This window comes from Ciconia boyciana, chromosome 4, assembly GCF_034638445.1.
Source record: "Ciconia boyciana chromosome 4, ASM3463844v1, whole genome shotgun sequence".
In the NCBI taxonomy this organism is placed as follows: domain Eukaryota; kingdom Metazoa; phylum Chordata; class Aves; order Ciconiiformes; family Ciconiidae; genus Ciconia; species Ciconia boyciana.
The window spans coordinates 77887840-77912914 of NC_132937.1; the positions used below are offsets into that span (position 1 = coordinate 77887840).

A 25075-nucleotide genomic window follows, 5' to 3' on the forward strand; every position below is an offset into this window, starting at 1 on the left:
GAGATGGACAAAAGATCTGCCAAATTAACTTCTCTCAACCACACAGTATCCATCACTGCTTGATTTAAATGCCTCTAACCTAATGTGGTGTCTCCACTCCTCAATGGGTGGACACCGCGAGCCTGGTCATACTAGAACAACCCTGCCAGTGAAGTGCACAATCCCTATCCCACATTCTGTAATCATGAAGATCTACTTACATTTGTATCTCAGTTCCTGGCTAGTCTGTATCAACGGACATCTGCACTGGATATAGTTCTGGTAGCTGTGCAGAGCTGCATGACAGTATGGATCAGATGCTTCTTTCCTCTCATGTTTAGATGAGGGTTCAGTGTACTGAGTTTCTCCAAAGAAGCCCAGATACACTCTCATTTACCTTAGTTAGGAAAAGAGCCACTTGAAATGCATCTATCTTCTCCTTGAGTTACCGCAGCAAAACATGCAGTGCTCAAACAAACTCTCAAGCGAACAAACAAAAAACCCCAGTTTGAGATCAAATCTCTCACTTTGGGTGAGGGGAAGCATCAGATCTGCAAATATGTGTGTACTGTTTGATTTGGAGTCTTAAACAAGAAGGGTAGGGGATACTTTCATACAGATCTATGAATTAGACAATATGGTACTGTTGGCTGGAAGGCAAAAAAACCCCTGAGTATACACGCCTACATGGATGTTGAAGTACCAGCTAAGGCAGGCTACGCATGCCTGCTGCTTGCCCGTCCTGCTCTCACAGCTGCTTCAGGCACCAACCGTCTTGGAGCATGAAGACCCATGGGATCCAGCACACCTCAGCAAGACTTCCAGCCAGGACAATAGTAAATCTGGGTCTGTCTCATGGACTCTTTCAGAGACTGCATAGGCAGAACCAATGGCACAGAAGGATTCTTCTTGTTCTGTGTTCCTAGTTAATTTTTAAGATCTCTGTAAACTTCCTGTTCACCTTTTAGGGGTCACTAAATAATTTCTTCTTTCGCCAAGTAAGAGTGCTTGTGGTACACTCCTGCATTTTTCTGTTCTCCCCTTGTGAAATATCCTGCAGAGACAAGAATATCTTTTTTCTTGGATCAAGCTGGATGTTTGGGTTTTTTTTTTGAAAGCCCACAAGGTGTGTAATCAAAGCTGGCACTGGAGCATCCTAATTATGAAACCCAGCAAGGAACTTTCGCACACATTTTGTGGACTTCAGATTTCTCGTTCACAGAATCTTCTTGCTGAGAAAGTAGAGATCATGAGAAAAGTTCAGGAGACAGAACCCAGACTGGCAGTAAATCATTCTTCACTTCTGCCTTTAATACCAAGATCAAATAAAGAAAAATTGACCCTGTATTTGTAACATGTCATTCCATTTTTGTTTGAGAAAACATCCTGAACTCCTCAGAAGGAGGATGGATGGGGCGGGGGGGCAGGGGGCACAATAGGAGGAGATCAAGGTTCATGTTTTTGTTTTGTTTTATTCAGAAAAAACATGCATCTTGAAACAGAGCTACAGAAAAATAGCAGGTCTGAAGCACTATCAGCGCTAGCTGCTTTCTGCTGAGCTGAAGTGACCATTTTCAGATCCTTTCAATCTGTGGTGAAAAGATCATTACCATGCTACTCCAGAGAAGTCACTCCTCCTGCAAGTGAGCTCCTTTGTTATGAATATGGAACAGATGGAACCAAATCTATCTGCTCCATAGGAACAAAAACACTTACAACCCAGCTCCCTCTATTAAAGACTCTACTTAGCTCCTTTATAGCACTGGCTTTCTGTGCACTGCTGTGAGGTTTTGACTTTATAGAAAAAGGCACTTCATAAAAGCAATAGTTCTTACTCTTAAACCAAAAGCAGCCTAAGAATTGCAGAAGATGAATGCAGAGTTTAACCCGCGTGGCTCCTTGGAGATATGCAAATATTCAATTACTTTTTTTTTTAAGCTAGAGGAAGGATTTTTTCTGAGGTGGAAAAATAGCCATATGCTGCAAAGACCGTGCATCAATGGCAGGGAAGTACATAGATGATAATACGCTACTCACTCTAGTAAAGGTCAAATCTAGCTATGTTATTGCAAGAAGGAACATGGATTTTATTTGTACCTATGTAAGTGTGGATCAAGATGACACTTCTGCAAAGAAATCTGTATCAGTCTTTCAAAAATTGACTTTTTTGGGAGGAGACAAAACCCCCTGAAATTAGGTCCCCACCATGAATACAAAAAAGATTTAATGCATCAATTTATCTCCAAATATTGCATCTTGCAGGCTCTGTTTCCCAAGACTTTAACAGAAACTACATCAATATTACACCAATTGACTTTGCAAACTGAAAATATGCATAAACTGTAGCTGAAACCAATAGATTTACTTACTGACCCTGCTCATTTGCAGCAGAGTTAAGCAGGTACAGGTAGAGCATCTGTCACTTCTCTTACTGTCAGAACAATAATGAATGTTTATTCCTAGCCATACATGCACACATACACACAGATATGGTTTATATCAACTTCTCACAAAAACCCATACAACACAAGTCAGCGGCCTCCTTTACTCACTGTTTAATATGTTAATACATTTACTGTCTGGCTGCTTTTTCAGAAGTAATTGAAAAAAGGATTTCTGTGGCAGGATGCTTTGATTCTGACTAAATCAAGTCTTCAGGCAAATCTCCCCCTGCCAGTGAAGGCACAGCTTGCCTGAAGTCGTAACCTTTGTTGGTGGAAGGGAACTGGCCTTGAAACAGATCATGAAGCAGATGTTTTATGCCAAATCAGAGTCTAGGGATACACAGGCTACTGCAAATAAAACTCTTCTCCTGTCTCTTCAATCATTTCAATTCCCTGCAGTGTGAAATATGAACTTGCCAACAAATGGCCGGTGCACTACGCAGCACAGCAGGGAGAGCAAGTGCCACAGATGCATCAAGGGCTGGAAAACTCCTTCATTAGGTCTGCTTTTCAGCCCAAGCCTCAGCAGTGACACGTGGGAGCCACCTCCAATGGAAGGTGATGGCATTTGTAACGACAAGTTTCCATTGGTTCGAATTATAGAAATTGTGTGCAGTTGCTTGGGGGAGAAGGAGGTTCATATGGCTGTATCCACAGATCACAGTCGTTAGTGGCTCACGGCAAAGATGGGGGCTTTTTAATGATTTTTCTTAAAATTCTCCCACCTGAGACATGACTGCTGATAAAATACCCACCTACAGGCTCACCAAAAAAAATCCCATCAGCTTAATGCCAGGGCTCTGCTACACTAAGTACGAGAAAAGCCCTACAAGGAAATCCCATTGTTGAGTGGTGGAGCACCTTCATACCACGAGAGGGTATGAGCCCTGCTCCCACCACCTCTGAGGAGCATGGCAGGATTCTGGTGGCATCTGAGCAAAAGGCCAAGACAGCCCAATGCTCCAGCTCCTTCTGTTATTGGTCTCTCCACCTAGATGTTTCCATCTGATTAAAGCATTACCTGTCTAGAGACACACACTTGCTCTTGAGAGATAGCTGTTTGAAACACTAGTTAAATGTAAAAGAAACCTTGTACTTTCAAGCCAGTTTCCATCCACATCAACACTACAATGAATCTTTTAGGTGTTTCTAAGCGAACAGTTGCACTTTGTGTTAAACGGAAGGAACAGCTAACTGTACTACACTACCTTAGCCTTTGATTATAGGAGAGCAGAAATGGGGCTCAAGTTCATAAGAATATTGTATTTGTACTTAAAAACCCCCAAAACCAAAAAAACAACAAAACAAACCCAAACAAAACAAACCCAAAAACCAAAAACCCTGGTAAAAGACACACATACCATTCAAAAGAACCTACTGACAAGCTTTCACGTTGTTTACAATCCTCAAAAGAGAACACATTTTCAGAAGAACTCAGTGCTTCATGTGCAAAGCATTTTAGAAGTCTGGCCAACTATTTGGATACCTAAGTGACAGGTAAGTACTTCTAAAATTATGACTGTAATCGGGAATGCTAGGCACTTCTGACATATGGCCTGTAATATGCAATCTATTTATTTTACCTACTTTTGGACTGGAATCAAGGAAGAACAGGATTGAAGATGCATATGTGCAATTTACATTGAATAAATTACATATATTGTATCTATCCTGGGTTTAGGTGGGTGGTTGTTTCTTTTATTCTTTTTTGAAAATTTGTGTGTTCAAGTGCATTTCAGATCAGTCCCCTAAAGCCTAGATAAAGATTCCACTTAAATGTAGATGCACTGAAATCTAAGTCATTTTCGCTGATGGTCAAGTCAAAAAAGACGATGATGATCAAGTAATTTGTGTGCACAGTTGTCAGAATTTTTTTTTCAGAAGTCCAGTTAAAATGCATCAAAATAATAATTTTTAATCTACACACATAATCTCTATTTACTTTTCAAATCTGACGCAAAACCATCAGCGGGAAATTTTATGTCTATAAATAAAAAAAGCTGTTTCTTCATGAAATAGCACACAAAAACCTTACTGCTACTTTTAGTCTTCCCCCCCCTCCCCTCACAGAAAGCTATTATTTCAGGGTCATCTTTCTTCAGCCTAAAATACAGTTGCTGAAGAGCTATGGCAATTTCATGGGACTTTCTGTTGCTGTTTTATTTGTTTGGCTTTCATTGCTGACTTCTTTGTAGAACATACATGTGCTTATAATTTCATCTCCTTTTTATAAGGGTGGAGTCCAGATTTACATGTACATATTAGCACACAGAATACCATATGCTGTCCACAAGCTGTGGAACGGCATACATACATCCGGCACACAGCTGTACTCACACAAGTACCAAAGGTGTAATTATAATTTACATTTTTTGAAGCACAATGTTCCTCATCCTCATAGCCAATACAGTTCTGAAAATTTTCTCTTGCTTTTCTGCCTACAACATAGATGTGGCACCACGTTCCCCAAGAGATTTATTTTTGGCTTAAGACTATTTTTCACTCAAAATATTCTCTAGTTCACTAAAATGAAAAAGTCCTAGGCAGAAATATCTCTTCTTAGCTAGGTTAGCACATTAAGAAATATTCTCCCTAGATAGTCTTTTATAAGGGCTTCTCCCAAGCTAACTCTTAACGTACATCTTCTAGACCTGTGTAAAGGCTAGAACAGACTATTGGATTTTCAAATTATCCCATAATTTGGTTAGAAGCAATGCTATTGTTTCTGATGAGAACAAGCAGCTGGCATGGCAGAGCAGAGACTGGTTCAAGGGTCTGAGAGTGCACAGTGCCCTCAAATCACCCCTCACAGCAAACACCATTACACAGAATTAGGTGCCAGGTAACTGCAAAGCTACTGGAAAAGGCAGTTTCTCCCTCAATTAAGAAGGTAGCAATAGCATGGCATGACACATAGTTTGGAGAACTCCAGTGAAAATGAACATTTTATATTTTGCATCCCCAGGATTTTGGTGGCAAACTTTCTGAAAAGTGGACATATTTCCTCACAGAAGCTGGAGCACATTTGTAGACAATGGCTCCTTCTGCCATTTTCTTCATCAGGAGAGATTTCAGTGGGAATGTTTCTCCTCTACTGCACATCCATTACCACATTAGTTACCAGGAAGAAGGGAAGGGGAACTAAGCACAGCAGGGAAGTAAAGTTAAAGAGACGATAGTCATAACTCTACCCTGAGAAGTATCGCAAGCAGTCCCCTATCTGAACTAGGGCTGAATTCATCTTTAACCTCATTTTTATTTTGGAAAGTGTAAGCAATGTGTAGTGATAATAGCATGGTTACGCCACATCAAGGACAAGAAAGAGCTGGTCAGCTCAGCCCATAGAGGAGAATGATAAACTAGTGAAAGTATAATACAATGGCCAGGAGGCACTTCACTGGCATTTTATATTACAAACATCTTATCTTTCAGTGGAGTTAAAATTATGTATATTTTTAGTCTGACAAAATTAGCATTTTTATAAGCACAATAGCTAAAGCCTTTAACACAAAAAGATTATTTTTTATCAAAGATTAAACTAATATGTGACTTTTAAATATTATTATTTTTTATACATGTGTATATATATGCACATATAAGAGCATAAAATCCATATACACACAGCTGCTAAATAAATACACAATAAATATAGGAAAAAAGGTCAGTCAGTAGAGAAGAAAATATTGTTACAAATATTTTTTCATTTTTGAAAGAACAGTATGTCTAAGCCAACACTTGGCCTTAGGAAAAACAATAGTAATAGATTCTTCACTAAATAGATTCACTGCAAGTTTCACACATGCTTATATTAAGCCATGGATATGATCAAGTTTTCAGACCCCGCTGAATTCATCAGCTGCCCTGTACTAATTTTGCAGAAAGAGGGGACACATTAACTCCATGTCACAGGAGTTCCAAAACCTTCATGAAACAGAATCACCGCCACAGATATCTTTTAAGTTTGATGCTGAACAGAAGCCTTCCCTATTACAGTTTGAGTATTAGCCATAGTAAGTTTATCAGGGGAATAACACTACCTCTACTGATTTTATCATGCCCTTTTCTTGTGAAATATTTCACTGAAAATAATTGGAACCTAATGATGCTTCAGAGGAGTCTCTACGCGAGAGAAAGAAATAATAAGAAATGTTAAGTTTGAGACTATACTTTCTTTTCACAGGATCCTTAGACATCCAATGGGAACTGTCAGAGCCACCAATCAATTAATTTTCTAATCTCTCTGTAATGAGTTTTTTTCTCCTTCAACCCTTGTTTGTCTCCTTTGCAGCAAACAGCTGATTTTTCACTTGTGTCTTGATTTCCTTCATTTTATACCATCCTAAAACGCAAAAGTGGAATTAAAAAGAGAGCTAGCCATAACGGAACAAAATATAGCACGTCTATTCTTTAATTCCTTGGAACATGATAAGCTCAAAAAGTAGTACACTAGGAAATTGATTTTGTCTGTCCAAAACACGTGAAAGTGTGAAGGTCATGTTGGCAGTCTGCCCTGCATTGCTGTTAAACCCTGCGATATTCATTTTGACCTCTTTCTTACTATTCTAGTAATTTCTGCACACCTTGTACCGAGTTCATGGACTGCTCCTACAGTATTCCATAGAACTACTTGCAGATGCACAGAGTATGAAGCGGTCACTTGTACTACTTTTTCCTGGAGATCTAAATAGGGCACATGAAGCCATCTTGAGGAAAAAAAAGCATGATGCAGGCAAAGAAAGAAGAAAGCATGAAGACAAAATGAACCAAAATGTGCTAAAACAGCAGTTAGATAGACATATCACTTCTCCTATTGAAAACTTGGACTTGCCAAAAAATTAAGAAATGTGCGTCTGGTTTGTTTTTTAACCTCATTCTGCTTTGTTGATTAACCTGTTTCTGCTCTTAAAATGAATTACACCATCTTGTTTCTGCACTGTATAATTCTATCAAGGAGGCAACAAATCATGCTGGCAGTAACGGTCTGCACTGAAGTAGAATGTATAGTAAAATACAGTTCTCCTCAAATGAATTGCTGAAACCGTTAATCTTTATCTAAATGCCCATAATAACTGTTTTGTTCTCTGTGGCAGTTGGGAGAAAAAAATGTCTTCCAGAAAGCATTTTGGCAGCCAATCTGCTTGTTAATAAAACCTGGAGAAACATTTGTGATTAATATAAATTACTAATTCCACTTTTAATGCCTAAACGTGACAGTAACTAATTTACACAGTTTCGCTTGAGCTGCCACTGAGTATTTCAAGTGGGACTGCGAACAAAAAATGCTGTTGCACTAGTGTATGTTTCTAAGCAAAGCTACGACAGGTGCAGCACTACAGATGAAGAACCCTATCTCTGGCAATAATTTCTAGCCATACTGGCTGATCGCTCTGCTCAGGCCAGGGGGAAAGGGTCAGCAGCGAAAGCTACCCAAGACACTCCTATTATAAGTTGGAAGTGGCATATTGTATACAGACTTGGGAGCCAGTTACAACAAACTGTGAGGCTGTGAGGTGGCTGTTGCTTCTGCTACAGAGTCAGCAGCATTTTTTAGTGCTACAGTGGGACACACCTAAACCTCTCCCAATTCAAGTTCGAAAATCAGTACTGCAGCAAAGCGTGTGGGTTGGAATGTGGGTGCTTCACAGCACACCGCCAAACAGCTGTCAAGGAGACGCCTCATTCCTCAGAGGCAGTCTTGTGATCACACAGATTACTCCAGTGAGATCCAGGGAAGAGATACAGCACTATCAATGGTGAAAAATAAATGATATCCGTATTTCAAGGCTTCAGACAACTGGTTCGACAACTAATATCTTTGTCTTGTTATAAATATACTTTAAATGTATTCTTACGCATGATTATTAATTTGAAACTCCAGTAGCATTATAATTTTCCTGTTTATATTAAACTGCTAATAAAATAATTTTAAAAGTCTTGTGAAATACAAGAAAATTTGACAGAAGAAATTGCTAAACAATAACGTACCCATGCCAGTTGCTCACATCTGAACTATACAACACTGTCATAATTCTCACTGGAACATACCAGTTGAACAAACATATGAACAAACATATGGTTTGCTCCTGCATGTCTCTCTGAGAAAGAACACATTTTCTACCTTGCTGATGTGCCTATGGAGTTTTGACTATGCCATTCCTCCCTTTTACTTCTTGATGCTGTTTACAGAAAGGACCTAAGGAAGTCAGATCCCACCTCCGTGAAGCACCAATGGGAACTGCACATGTAACTCCATTCCTATGGGGAAAAACAAATTCATTACTTTTCTGTGCATCACCAGCCAGAAGCAGAGAGGTGTTTACTAAGCCATCTTCATGAGGAGAGGTTGCATTCTTTTACGGTCCCCAAGATGCTGAAGAAAGACACGACATCTTTTTCAGCCTAAGGCTACTTTATTTCTGCTCAAGATTTCTCAGGCTGAAATACATTCACATGTGTACAGACAGCAAGCCCTGCTGCAGCTGTGGCTAGGGATCCTGACTTCAGTCCCAATACAGGGCTCTATAAGTTAGTGCATTCTTCAGTGTCTCACAGCTGTATGTCTTCTGCAAAACTCTAAAATATTAGAGAGAAGTAGTCCACATGCAGTTGTTAATGACACATGCATCAAGATACAGGAAGATGACCCAATATTACTAAAAGCAGCTATGTCAAAAAACACCTAAGAAGAAATCCAAGCTCATACCTTCACAATATCCCCACCTACAACTCTTAAAACATAACGTGTGCTAAGCTATTCTGGTGTATTTTTCCCTGAACACATTTTGAACACCACTACGAATGAATTGTCAGGGCTCTTTAAATTGATTAATACACTGCCATTCCGATTATCCTTCAAATAATTAAGATCATTTCACCCCCAGAAGATCAGCAACAGCAACGTTATTCCCCATATCCATCATCAGGAGCCTGGTTACTTTTGTGCATAGAGGTATGGCATGAGTGAGATTCCGATACACCTTCAAGCCATTCTTAATTCCCTAAAGCAGTACTGTATCTAGCTGGCTATACCACTTGATAATTTAAATATTAAATATCCATGATGTAAAAGGGAAGCCAGGGAGATTTTAAAGGCAGTAAAAATCTCATTTGGCCAATAATGTAGATCTGAGGATGACCTACTGCTTTCCTGAGGGAAAGTAGAACCATTTGGAAGTCTGAAAAGATATTTCTGTAATTTTTCAGAATAAAGCACTTCTATGCATTTCTGAATACTCTGTGAAAAATCTTATTCTATGTGATTTATATTGACTTGCCAAGAACCTTGGAGATAGGAGTATTAACTGCATGTGCCATTTTGAGCCCAGAGTCTTGGCCACCCTGGCTGAATAGTATGCCTTACTGGGGAATAAAAAGAAAAAGTTATTGAGAATTCCATAACATTCTCCTATTTTACAGCCTCCTCTAATATCAGAGGCTTAGGTAGCTTAGAAACTAATTTGCTTCTTTTAAATCCAAGTATTTATGGAAATATGGAGTTGAATGTTGAATATTAACTTATGAAACAAGATCATCAGCCAATTGCTCAGCATGCAGAAGCATTTTTTCATTGAGGGAGTTTGGTTTTGGTCTATTGGTTGCAGGCATGCAGATATACTCAGTTTGTATCATGACACACAGGCAGTATCAGCAGAGAAAGGGCTGCCTTGGTGAGTTTGAGGAACAGGGAGACTAACATGCTGATGACATGGAGGCAATGAAGTACAACACTGTTATTCCAAATGTCAGTGCTACGTTATTTCCATTTCTGTTGGCATCTGCTCCATGTTACAAAACGCATACTTCCAATACAACAGCTCATTAAACAGGTTTCAGTTTGCTCAGAAATCAAATTAGAACACTGTTACAGAGTTATAAGTCCTCAGATAATTATTAATAATACTCTCCACTTCTATGAGTTCTTTCATTCAAGGAATCTACATGCTTCACCTTATTAATCTCATAACATCCCACTGAAGTACCACTGCAAAGAGCCTCACCCACCACTGAAGTGCAGCCACCTCTGAGACGTTAAGTTGCAGCTGTTGAACATCAAAACTGATTAAAAGCAAGGAATGATGAATGGTCCATCAGGATTTAAAGGGCTGTGTGCAATTCATTCAATTGTACTTCCAGCAGAACACCAGAATTTAAATACTTACTTTTAAGAAAGTTGCAATGCGATTTTACAAGAATCACAAATGTTAAAAATTACAGTAATCCATAGCCACTATAGTATGGAACATTTAGTTACCATTTCCCTTAAGGCAGGTGTGTAATATATGGCCTTATGAAGTTCCTAATGCTCCTTGGAGATCTTTTATCCAAGGTCTAACCAATCTATCTTTTTAATGTTTGTGATTTGATGATCGCATAACAACATTCAATACATGCTTTATTTTCCTACAAAATGAACTGGCCTTCATCAAGCATGTTAGATGAGAAAAAAAAAAAGACAGAGGAAAGAAAACTCTCTGCCTCATCATTTCCATCTGTGGGCACTCCCTCATTCTTCTAATGTCCAAAATCAGTACTTCAGCAGAAAGCAACGCAAGTCACTGGTCTTCCTACAGGGGTGAAGAGCTTATACAATATGCTCATGAGACAGCTTTCAAAGTTGCAGATATATAGAACATCCTCCCCTCTTTTATATTTCTGCTGCTATGAGGATCTTAATGGCACTTGAATTTTTGAAGTACATGAATCCAAATCATCTTCTTTCAGCTTGTTATCTGAAAGACATTCATTCCCTTTGAAAAATTCAAACAATAGAGACCAGCACTTCCATGGGTTCTCTCTTCATTTTCTTATATAGATTTCTCCCGAGTCCCAAATTATTCAACAGCTTTTAACACTCCCTTTGAGGATTCTAAGAACACTACCAACATCAAAATCTATTAGACACTGGTGATCGTTTCTGCTTTCTTTTTAGCAGGACCAGCACTTAATTCTTCTGATGCTTTTTAACAGAAACCAGGCCTTTAATCTACACACTAGGCTAAGCATGAATTCCCTTTTAAAGGTCACCTTCCTTGGCTGTCTAATGTTATCACACAAAAATATTTTTTAAAGTACACATTTATCAAACCCTTTCAATTGCTTTGATTTCATTCAGAACACCTCGAGTGATTCTGGTAAACCAGCTATCAAAGCAGGATTCATAGTAGAGTGGCATGTCTAAGCCCACTGCTGTCAAAGTAGCATCAGTGTTTATGCTGATCAGATCTTGATTGAAAGGTTAATGTGGGACCTGGCAATAAACAATGTTTCCCCAAAAGAAAAGGGCAATTAACACACTAAAAATGTTTGTAATTCTCTCAGCATCCTTTAATAACGTTCTTTAGTTAACCTTAATTTTTTAGCTTTTGGTGCAAACCAGGATGTCCAGAGAGAGAGTTCCAAAAGGGATCTTCTGACCTTGTGTCTTCAAAAAGCAACAAGAAAACACAAACACTAGCAGTACCTGCATTAACTAACACCTGTCGAATTGAAGACAGACAGCTTTTTTTCACTTGCTGAAAGACAAATCCAGCCTGCACTTTCAAAGCAAAATATCTGCTCCTTAAGTCAACCATTTCCACAAGTAGAAAGAATTTTTAATAAAAGTTTAACATACAGAATAAATACCGTGATTCCACTGCCCCCAGTATAAGCTGAGTATGGCATGACCAGACTTACCATCAATCTGCTCTACTCGTTTCTCTAGAGCTCACACAACTCTCTAAAGCTAAAGTCCAAACTTTGCCCCAAGCCAAATCTTTGATTTTGAGTCACAGTATTGACAGATTCAAGGAGGGAAAATATCCAAACCAGGCCTTTTACAACATATAAGTTATTGATATGAGGGAAAAACCCCACCCAAACAGGGGTTTTGCTGAAAGACCTTCTCATACAATTGCAGACTGTGTTCAGTGGAAAAAGCAAAATAATCTGTTTTCATGTATGGATAGTCTTATTTTGTTCTAGAGAAAAAGGTGACAGGGGTATTGGTCAAGAAGCTGAATAGAGATTTAGTTAAGGACTTTGTGAGACAAGTAGCATTAGAAGTGTATAAAATGACCAACTGCCTGAACAAGCAGATACACAAGGTACACAATGGGTGATTGCAAGAGATGTCCAGTCTTTATCATAACCACAAAGCGAAGAACAGAAACTCCCAGAAATACAGAATATTGCCATTAAAATGGAAACTAATTTCTACCCCACAACTGTAAGGATGCTCTAAAGAAGAATCAGTATTAGGTGCATTGGTGAATATCAAGGAGCAATTTTCCTTTACACAAAGGCAACTTTAAAATCAGGGTAACAGTGTCTTTACATTTACTTTGGTAAATGCATAGATAAAACGACCACTGTGCTTTCTTTGAATTTCCAAGACGGTATAATTTGCCACTTATGCCAAGGTCAGTTTGCTGGTTAAGAGATTTGTCTTTACCAGTATGACTGTTTACAGAGAAACCATATATTCTAAGTGTTGGATGCAAAAAAAAAAAGGCGTTTCTAGAGTATTACTAGTTAAATATTACTGTGTTACACCAGCTGGGATACAATAACAAAAGTAACTCTTGACTTCCTCAAAAAAAAGTAAGTAACCTAACCACTAGCCAAACTGTCTACAGTAACCCTTAATTGATTCTAATACTCTCCAGGATGCAACTGAGTAGTCACACTGGTTTCTTTACATTATCTCCTTTTCCAGCAGCAATTTCCTCAAGTAAGTCAGACTCAAAATCTGAGAAATACTATACTTATGTCCTCAGATGGCACGTCCTACCAGCAGATCGACAGTCAGCAGTATAAATTGCTGAGCTGACAACACCAACTGGTTCTGAAAAAGAGGGATTTTCAGGTCTATAACAGGATGAAAAAAGAGAGAGAAGTGTAGTTTTTTGGGGGGACTCCCATTTACCATTTCTGATAGGTCAAGATTACAGTTCACAGTCTTTCTGTTTCATGCTCCCATTACATCAGACTAAACCTCTGGCAAATATGTGGAGATCCCTAAGTCAAATAATCATCTTACAGTGAGTTGTGCCTGTTCATGCAAAACATTGATATCCATTAATATTAAGCTGGTGCTCAAGCAAGTGAAATGAGCTCTATGCAGCCATTTAATACCATTCTTTGAGCACATGAAAAATAACACGTAACTGTTAATAAACTAAAGTGTAAAGATTTCTCAGTCGTTTTCTCCCATACTCTCACAGGCTATTCAACCTTGCCTCTACGAAGTCGCCTTTCTTAATTCTTGCTACACCGAAACCAATCCTAAAAGAATAACAGCCAAGCTGGCAATCTGGGAAGCTATTCCAGGTTCTTAGTCATGGAAAGCTTTTGTTAGGTCTGTGTTAATTTCCATAAAAAGTGCCCTTCTTACGCGAACTGCTGATTTGTATAGTGATATGTACAGTTCCTCCCTGTCAGTTAGATTTCTAACCTCTGTCAATAACTCTTCATTAATAACCAAAAATCCTTAGCAAGACCACCACCACCACCACCAAGCAGTGGTGGTTTCATGTCCCCCCCCATCTCCAGAAATTCAGTGGCTAGGCCACCTGGAGAAAGCATTTCAGTACAGGTTCTACTGCAAGCATCTCAGGTGGAATGGAGGGAACAGGAATGAGGCAACTTGATGATAATGATTTTAAAATATGCTTACAGCTTTGAGACAAAAAGCCAGTAACCCTCCCAAAAATTAACCTGGTCATGAAACATAGAATTCCACAGGACAGAGAAACTGCTAGAGGATTGTAGGAGAGACTAAAGAAAAATAATAGCACAAACACTCAACACTAAAACACACACATGGCAGAAGGGAGAAGAGAGAATAAGTTCAGCTTAACTGTCATCAGAGACTGTTACTGCCTCAATAAGAGTTCAGCTAGAGACCTTGTTAACCAGATAAGCTAACTTAATAGGCAAAAGTAAGACAAAAAGGAGTGGAGGTATTATAAACACTTTTTTCTACTACTGTTTTTTCCTTAAGATCTTTTGAATCAGAGAAGCCTTCAGAGGTGTGCAGATGGTTGCAGAGAGATGGTCCAACTACCTGGCAGCTGTTAGAGAGAAATGACAGCAGGATTCAAACAGTTCCACAGTGTTTGGAACATGGTGAGGACAACTTCCAGTCACAGAGATGGAACAAGCTAATACAGGAGAGACAATTTTATATTTGGAATTATGAAAATCACAAGTTCTCCTATAGAAGCAGCAGCTAAGACCGTCAGGGTGGAATGTCATTTGGATAAAAGCCCTCAGGAGATAAAAGTCAGAAATTTCAGGAAAAGAATGAATTAGTGCAGAGAAACAAGGATGATGGGGAACAAAGGCAAATATTAAGAAAATCAAGGGAATAGGTAACAGCAGGTTCCCTGGGAATATATTCTGTGAAGAAAAGGAGTACAGGAGGGCTGGATGTTATTAAGAAGAAGTGTATGTACAACTGTAAGTACAACTTTACAAACTCAGTTTCCTCATTTAATCACAAATTTAAGAATGATTTAAAAATATTATTTATAACCATAATTAGATTCAAATCATAAAAGCATACTATCCTGGTGCGGTCAGGGGCAATATGGTTACAACAAAAGCTTCCTGAATTGACAGTCAGAAGCTTCATGCAAATAAATGGTGACAGCAAAGATACAGTAATAATGACACATCATTAAAGGTGATACAAAGAAACAGAATAAGCATTTTGAAATAAAATCAGAAAGACACATGAATGAGATAAAACTAGAAAGAAACAGTAACAAAAGGTTACACAAATAAACCACAGGTAAGACAACAGGATTTTTAAAAGATGAAAGGAGCTATTTTCTCAATAACAATGGAGAAAGAACTACTTAAGCTATGTTTAGATACATTACATGTAAAGCCTGCTAACTGCTAGCAAAAACCTTCAAGATCTTGTGGAGAACAGGAGAGCAGCAAGAGGACTGTGAAGAAAAGCAAACCTACCTGGTCTTTCTAGGAAAAGGGTACCAACATATATAAATTACAATATTCACAGTAATCAAACGACTAAATAAACAATACATATAAAATCTTGGAGGATAAGATGATAAAAACAGCACTGATTTCTTAAGGATAAATCACATCAAACACCGAATTCTTTGATGGACTAACTGGACTGATCACTCAGAGAAAAGCATATGCTACAGCTTAATATTAGTACAACTGCTGACACTACACCAACGATACATTGTTTTCCAGAAAAGAGCAATGTGGTCTAGCTTAAATCGAAACAGCAGCTTCGTTCGTAAACTGCAGTCAGGCTTCTGCAGTAATCTGTACCAGTCTGGTTCTAGTCATGTCTTCATTTATTATTTCAACAGCTGTGATGTATATTTGCCAAGTTATTACTGGTATTTTATTAAATACTTAGCACATTAAGAAAAATAAAACACCTGGAATTAAGTTAAAGTAATGAAAATTATACCCTCATTTTGAATTATATAATTATATAACATACATTTTAAGCTCTTTTCTTTTTCCTCTTCCTTGCTTTTGTGTTCATGTCCCCTTGCACAGTACCCCACCTTAACCTGCATACCCAAACTTATGTTCCCATCCATAGGACATTAAAATCACGGTCATACCACTAAGTATTTAATTTCTGCATTTCATTTTCTTCTGTTTCAGTAGTAATACTATTTTGTCTGTTTTCAGGCTAACATACACTAACCTGAGGTGACCACCTGCTAACAACTAAGTAAAAATTGAGACTTCAGGTCATGACCTATTATTTACTTTCCCCAGCCCCCCACTGTGCACTCCCTAACTAAATAGAAGTTAATTTCTCTGTAAATATGTAATAAACTTTTCTTCTTTCAAAAGTAAACTTAAACAGTATGTGTTGATTGCATGTCTGCAATGTTGAATTCACTTCTTCAATGTAAATTTGATATCAGAAATTTTTGTTATTGTATTTTCCTAGAATGAACATACAAAGAAGGGAGATACAGGTTCATCTGAGCAATACGTGAAGGCAATGGCATAACAAGGAAAAGTGGCATTTTCAAAACCAACAGTTCAGAAAAAGAGAAAGTGATTGTTCTCAAAATTATTGCATTTTCTGAAAATAATGGAAGCAAGAGAGCCAAGTCACATTCTTAAAAGGTAAACTGTGAAGATTTTCAAAAAATCACCAGACAGTAACTAAGCTATATATCTAACCAACCACTTAATATTTCTGTCTTTCCAGAGATCTAGACTACACCACATATTTTGTAACCCTTAAATAGAATATACCAGGCTGATGCTACATAGCCAGCCTGCCCCCTCTCCTGCAGAGAGGGCCCAGGTTTCAGATCTGCTGAGGAAAGGAAACCTTCCCTGGCAAAGCAGTGATTTCTTGAACATGCAGATACAGAAAGGTAATAAAGGCGGCCTCCAAAGCCTTGGACTAGAGCCTGCTTCAATTTTGATGAGGAAACAAGGAGCAATGTTTCACTATGTTGTTTCTTCAGCACAAAATAAGAGAAAAACATTCCAGGATGGACAATTCTCCCCTGAGAAGGTTTCATTTAATTGTTAACTTAGTTTACAGTGCTTCCCCACAATTGCTGCAATGCCAACCTTGTTATTGTCCTCAGCAGAGTGAAGGATGAAGGCAAAAAAATACTTAAACTACAGAAAAGGAGGAAAAATGCTTTTGTGTCTCAGAAACATGCCTAAAAATTTAATTTCAGTGAATACCAGGCCAATAAGCTACTAGTAAATGAACATCTCTTTGCTGCTTATTTTTTTCTATTTTATCTTTCATTAAAAAAGAATAATTCCTTCTAAATGCAGTTGAATATCATAAAACTCTTCATATTTTAAAGCACTTTGGAACAATTATTTTGAAGGAAGCCCTTGACAGTTAAATGACTCAGTTAAATGAATGTTATAGAAGATACATAATAATTTTTAGTAAAATATTGAATTTAACCACAAATGAGGAAAACCAGGCATAAGCAACCTGGGCATATTTGAATATTAATGTCTTGCTTGAGAGTTCAATGGATTTTGTATGTTCTAACAATGAAGCTACTAGCTACACAGACCAAGCTGAGATTTCTCATATTTTTTTCCTTCACTTTCATGTTTGGTTTTCACCTTTATCAAACATTTCTCTTTCTTTCTTTTTTAAAATTTAGAAAACCAATTTGTTTGTTTGTTTGTTTTTAATGCTTGCACCTATTGATGCCATTCCTGTGCTGTTTTATTGAGACCATGTAATGGTAAAGACTGCATTCCTTAGCTTAAGTATTCCTGCTTGTTTTACTGATGATGCTCAGGAACTGAATTAAAAAAAAACCCGAAACAAAAAAACAAAAAAACCCACCAAAAAATCCAGTGTTCCCGGGGAGCCTGATATCAGAGTTTGAATGACAGAAAACTCCTGTTGAAGTTAATGGGAAGCTTTTGTGAGTTACACGAGTAGGACTGGGCCAACACAGTACAGATTTATTTAACCTAGAACATTATCCACTTAACTCTGACATCTTTATGTGATTTCTCATGACCATATTAAAAAACAGTTTTAAGTAACGTTACAGTTTGTTTTTTAACTAATAATAATTATTATTATTTTATTATTAATTTTATTATTATTTATTATTATACTTGTGCTTCAGCATAAGAACAAGGCACTGTTCTGATGCTGAAGCACCACTCATTAGAGGTGTTTATTGCCTGGAAGAAAAATAAATGAATGGAAAACTATCCACTAGGAATGTATTTCCCTGTAGATTTAGAAAGGGAAAAGGAAAATCTCAATGCTGAAGAAATGAGGCTGAAAAACAGAGATCATACATACTCAGTTTCTCTGGTGAAATGAGGTGGAATGACTGTTTCACAGTAGAAAGGCCAGCTACACATATGAAGGCAGTATTTATTGGGATCTACAGTCTGTCTAAAGCTTTCAACTCTCTAGCCTAACACTAAAAACAGAAAAAAAAATATTGCTGGAGCAGTCAAAACTTTTTAGGAGTGGAAGATTCAGGTACAAAACAAATTGATGAAATAAGACCTTTGTTGGAGTATTAAAGAAATGAGACAGCTGAAGCAGTATCAGCTGCGCAGTGGGGTCAAGGAATCATTTTGCCTAACCCACTGGTTTTTAACCTCCTGATGTTTTTACTTCCTTAGCCCCAGATGTTATCCTGCACCTCCTCAGGGTGCCCAGACCAGCCCCGATGCAGGCCTCCATGGAGGAGACCGCAGAGCTCTGGGAGGGTGCTCCCCATTGCTTCGGAGAGTGGACATGAAGGTGTGTGAGCCCATTCACACTCCCCTGCTTGCCGCCTGCTCCCACAGCACCCCACATCGCCCATGCTGACAGAAACAGCTCATCCAAGAAAAAGGGGGGAAACACGAGGAAAGAAGAAAAAAGGAGCCACTTTGCTTGATGCTAGGAGTATTTACCCTAAGAAATTACAACCTTAAATACCGCTGGACTACTGACGTCAGCCGCCACACCACTTACAAACTACAGAGACCTCACTTTCCTTGGGTGATAAATATGACAGAGACAGGAGTATTTAATGTGTAAGAAAATCCAGGAATTTCACATGCAAAGGATTAATTATTTTTCCTCATATTTGGGGACAGCTTCCATCCTACCCTTCTTGCCCCCTCCTCCTCCTCCTCCTCCAACTCAGAGTGCTGGAATAAACCTAATAGTGCGTTTTGCTTTAAGTCAGCCACGGTTCAGTGAACAGGCTGACATGCTATTTCATGTGTGAAAAGAAGCTGTGATTTAATCCCATTTTCACTAGCTAGATTCCTAGCTAATGTATCTGGGGATAGTTAAGCCTGCATTCATTGTAAGACGTCTGCATTTTATACCATTTGGCCCTCTGTATTTCCACAGAGCACAGGTGAAAAATTAGCTGGCTTTCTTGCACCTGCTGTGCAACAGTGGTAAATCCTTATATACTCACAGATGTAGAAGTATTCCCGGCCTGGCCTGAACTCAAATCCTAGCGAGAAGGGCGTGAAGAGCTGGAACTTCTCTGAGAACTTCAATGGTCCATTCGGGGAATGCGGCCGATTACACTCCCACCTCTTGAACCCTTTGGAGGTGTGGTCGCAGGAGCTGTAGCCATCAAAGTTCACCATGTACAGAACATAGCGTTCGGTCTTATCTTCCGGCACTGAGTCTTCATAGTGAGGGCAGAACACATCCAGGTAGTCATTGATGCAGACATCGATGTGGTAGTCGCCCCGCTGGAATCTGAAATCACAGGAAGAGTTCAGACGTAAGCACAGTTAACTCAGGATGACCTTGTTGCAGGATAACGTTCTCATAAAAGGGGCATCACTAATGGCACTTCATTTCACCCCAGCCATGCACATTCACTCTCAAACATAACCCTTACAATTCACCAGAGCTATCAGAGACTCCTTATGGAGGACTACGCTCATATGACCTGGATAAAGGTTTTGCTCTCTTCTCTTACAAAATGAGTCTGTTGCTAACGCACACCAAGTTATAGGCTATCTTTCCCTATGGTTTATTGAATAAACAAAGAAAGTGCCTGCTTTATTCAGTTGTGGGTTTGGTTTTTTTAACTGGAAAAAGAAGCAAGAAGAAGCAAAGAAGCCAAAACTGTATCAGCCTCCCCAAATCAGTGTCTATATAAACTTCTACATATGCATGCAAATAAATAACCCAAGCATATCCTCTTCTCTGAATCAGGCAGTAATCACCCCTGTGCTGAAAGCTGATTTGACTACAAGTACTTATAGTTACTACAAGAGCACAAACAGGTTTACTCTTTCTTCATGATTAGCAGCAGTTTGTCAAGATGCAAAGAAAATCCTGTATTGCTTTTTAAAGATATTTGAAAAGCAGTGCATCTCCTTTGCCGAAAATACACAGTGGAGACATTGCTCTGTTCAGATAAAAGGACTCTGGGATATGAAATTTCAGCACTCAGCCTAATGCGACAGTCCTGAATGAGAGCCAGCTGAGAAATGCAGCACAAGGCACCAGCCCAGATGCACTTTATTATCACTATTACTATTACTCCTTAGAGATGTGGGATTTTTGTTTTGTTGGGGGTGGGGAGGGTCCTTTTTGCCGCCCTTCACGTTTCACTTACATTACCTCTCTAATGCCTACCATAGTATCTGGAAGAAACTATGGGAACATATTCACTGCCTCCATGGGAGCTTATACCATGATGGATTTAATGATTCCATAAACCTGGTCTGTACGTCTACCGGACTCCCTGGGGCAGCCAAAGAAACCAACCACTGACCTACTCTACTTCAGGTTGACTGGGCTACTTGTAGCTTCTCTCTTTCACGGCTGCAGTTGTCAAGTGTACCACAGAGCAATAAAAAGGCCATGACAGATTTAACTATAATACTTCTTTTTAGCTGAGGGGCATATTTTAAACACCTGATGGGCTTGAAATCTGCCATCTGGATCCTTCTATCTAATTTCAGAGAAAAAGCAATGATCTGCTGGCCCTCCAAGGATAAATTCAGAGCAAACTACACCTTTTCATATCCCTACAATAATTTAACTTCAATAAAATCGCTTTTTAAAGGGGAAAAACTGAACACGCATCAAAGCGTGATATATCTGTATAATTTCAGCCAGTGCACAGCCTCACAGTTCCACTCTGTAACATTGAAAAGCCTCTCTGAACCACAGTTCTTCCAGGAGAATTTACATTTATCTAAATCATCAGTTAAAAATATATTTTTGTACTCCAGTGCTTTCAAAACCTGTCACCTCAACAGATACTGTCTTAACACATTTGCAAAAATGTATTGTTTTCAAATTGGTGTCTGTTCTCTGTATCAGTTAACAGCATGCCATTTCTTACAGGTAACAAAAAAGAGTATCTTGTAAGTTATGAATAGGAAAGCCACATTCTGGCAATGGTATCTCTATTTTATTTTTTTAATTACAGTTTTAATACATAAAAATGAATATGTATTTATATATTTGTGTGTGTGTTTGTGTGTGCGTGCTTTTTTTTAACCATGCAGGTGACAGACAATGCAGTTTTCTCAAGGGATTCTAAAGATCACCTTTTATACCATCCTATGCCTTCACAATAATGCCCAATTATGGTTTTGTGACAGAAACTACATGTTTTCAGAACTACAATTCTGTAATTGTAGACATATAGGATCAGAGTGGTCTCCTTAACATTAGACTTTTACAACACAAATAACCTTATGGGAACTGCTTCTTCACATTCTCTTTAAGTCAATGGAGAAAAACAGGAACTTCTCTAGTCCAATTCATCTGGCCTGTTTAGGCCCAAAGTACGCTGGAATGAGACGGATCACACTCCAGAAGCAGCTATTTCTCTCCTTTAACTAAAAGGACAGTCTAGACAGACACTTCCCAGACAGAACCTGTACTGTAAATAGCTGGATTTGAAGGGAAGAATCTGATCGCAGTCTATGATAATGGAGATGATAAACACAAAGTGACAACTTTGACAGACAACTAAATTTGTGATCACACCTTAAATCCACATTAGCAATGAAATCAAACTTGTAATCTGCACCTGTTCTACCCAACACTGCGCACAAAGAGCTCATCTGACTCCCTTTTGGCAAAGTCCCCTACTGTATTCTTGCTTAAACAAACAAAACCACAACACAACCACGACACAACCGCCCTCTTTGATCACGGGTATTTTAGCAGATTCATTCTTATTTCTCCTTCTCTAAGTGCTGAAGCAGTTGAGTGTCTTCATTCACCCCAGCACACCCTTGCCTGTCAAACACATGGAAAGTAAGAAGCAAGTGCTGCCTGCAAAGCAGGTCTGAGGGTGAAGCACACAACCAAGTCCTTTTTATCCCAGTGTCCTTCCTTCCCCGCTCCCCTGCTCTCTCAGTATTTTAATTCCACAGTCATTCGCAATAGCCAGAAAGTGTTTACATTTATGCATCTAAAAAAGGAAGAAGATGGTCCATATTTTAAGTGATCTAAATTGGCCTTTAGCCGAGAGTGCTCGCACAGCAGTGAACCTGCTTCAGGGAAAACATGTACCAAGGTATTTTATCAAGCAGCTCTGAGTGAAGTCTCTTCACTCCATATATTAACAGTGTCCTGGTTTCAGCTGAGACAGAGTTAATTTTCTTCCTAGTAGCTGGTATAGTGCTATGTTTTAGATATAGTATGAGAATAATGTTGGTAACACACTGATGTTTTAGTTGTTGCTCAGTGCTTATACTAAATCAAGGACTTTTCAGCTTCCCATGCTCTGCCAGGTGCACAAGAAGCTGGGAGGGGGCAGGGTCAGGAGAGCTGACCCCAACTGGCCAAAGGACTATTCCATACCATATGATGTCACGCCCAGTATATAAACTGGGGGAGTTGGCTGGGGGGCAGTGATAGCTGCTCGGGGATGGTCTGGGCATCGGTCAGTGGGTGCTGAGCAATTGCATTGTGCATCACTTGTTTTGTATATTCTATTATTATTATTGTTGTTGTTATTTTCTCTTCCTCTGCTGTTCTGTTAAACTGTCTTTATCTCAACCCATGGGTTTTACATTTTTTTCCCGATTCTCTCCCCCATTCCACTGAGGGGGAGTGAGCGAGCAGCTGTGTGGTGCTTAGTTGCCAACTGGGGTTAAACCACAACAAACAGCAATACTGAAAAGACGTTATTAGCCAACCAAGAAGCAGAAAGCAGGTATTTATTTCCCCTCTTGTAAATCTTAAAGAAGTCAGTAATCAAAACCTCAGCATGTGTACTGAAGAGATGTAGAACTAATTTTATTTTTCCAAGAGAGGTTACAAGATCTTCAGCATGCCTCTTGGAGTGAATTGAGACCATTCTTGTTTCTGCTGCTACAAGGCAGTGTGTTGTATTTACCTTGTCAAAGAAGAAACACAAAGGCCTCTAACCTGAACAGAAAGGCAACGGATGACCATGAGTGACTCACAAAAAAATTCATCAGCTCAGACTCCTCAAAGCTATTAAAGGAAACACTTCAGAAACACATTTCCAAGAATTTTAAACCACATCCAAGAGGAAAACACTTAACATTTACAGGCTGAAAACCTCTTATTAGTAGTGTAAGGTCAGGTATTAGAGTGAAACAAAAGTTCCACTTCAAATGAAAGCATGTATCAATGTTTAGCTACCCACATATGTTGAGAAGCACAACATGTAAAGGGAAGGTGGAATCTGTTAACAGATATATTTGTAGAGATGACAGGAATAGTAGATCTCCTGTTGACTGCATTCAAGGTTTAATAAGTTTGTCCCTCTTTTCAGTCCCGTTCAGAATAGAAAGCTTGCTTTCCTACACTCTCTAGTAATGCTACTGATGTACTTTTCCTTTTCTCAATTAGGTCTTCATCCTATTCTGCCAGATTCTCACCTGGACTCCCATGCCCTTCTGGAACCATGCAGTAATCAGGATCTTTATATAAATCCCACTATGAGGAAGAAACCAGTCCTATCTAGATTTTGCACAACAGAACATTGTGTTGTGGTAGAAACCACCCAAAAAGGCTTTTCCAAAACTCTCAGGATCTACAAACCTTCTTGCAAATAATGCCATTTGTCTCTGTGCACTCTGGCTTACACACAGCAAAACACAGCTATTCTTCAAACATAATTAACCTTTGTTTTGTGTCAGGTGGCATTCAAACAGTGTCTTGGAAACCTGCATACTACAAAGCTAGCTATTAGGTGGCAGGGCTATAAAAGCCATTTTGAAAACAGAAACAGATAGTTAAGTAGCTTCTAAACCTAAATATTTCCATGACCAACAAACACCAGCTAACTACACAAAACTTGCATACTGCTTCCAGCAAAGACAGTCATATGAATGTTTCTGTGCTCAGGTGTCACTGATGAAATGTCCAGGTATTCAGGACGCAGAGAAAGAACCTAATGATAATTTTAACCACAGAACCACAAGACTAGCAAAACATTTTCAAAGTAATTAATGCCTTCTGTATTCTGTTCATCCATTAACACAAGTGAAAGTACACAGTCTGTGCGCATGCTTCTCTTCATAATTTTAAGCTCTGGAGCATATGTGGCTTGTCTTGAATTTAATAACTTTGCTGGTCACTGAAACAAGTGATGATTTATTTAAACAGATATTTAGAATGTAACAACAGTTTTGTGTGTTTATTTTTTGTTTATTTCTTCCTTTCTTTCTTGGAATAAACACTATAAAATCCAGTTAAGAACAGCACAAATAACACTAATTGCCCATTATCATTTAGATAGATAAAAAATTGCAATAGCTTCTGCTTGTTGCTTCCCATACCAATCTTATTAGTCATATTCTATCACCCTTCCTGTAAAATCAACACACCAGATGCTCTACTTCAAGATAAGTGTACTGGAAAATTTTTGTTTTACTATGTCAACCTTTCTTTATTTGGAGTCTGTTCTGTCAAATGCATGCGTCAAGGCTTCATTGTGAACCAGAAAAGACTTCAATAACTGCTCTAACAATGAATTATTAAATTCTGGTCTTCAGTCTGGCATCAGAAGGGATCAGATGCAAATGGCCCCAATTCTGCTGCCTGGAGCCTCCACAGCCTGTACAATGCAGAGAGGACACTGCCACTGCTGAATGCCTTACACCAGTTGCCTTGCTCTCAAATGATAATCTGAAATGCAAAGCAACATCAACAAAATTCGCTGAACTGATTTATTCTT

The 25075-nt window shown here is 38.7% G+C and overlaps 1 protein-coding gene across 2 annotated transcripts in view; it reads right to left on the reverse strand.

The window, feature by feature from the left end:
- Positions 1–25075, reverse strand: part of EFNA5 (ephrin A5) — a 214781-nt gene that overhangs the window by 24218 nt on the left and 165488 nt on the right. For both annotated transcript variants that reach the window (XM_072860219.1, XM_072860217.1), the window contains one exon: positions 19352–19644. In XM_072860219.1, coding sequence (XP_072716320.1) covers positions 19352–19644 — 293 coding nt within the window. The remainder of the gene's footprint in view (positions 1–19351; positions 19645–25075) is intronic.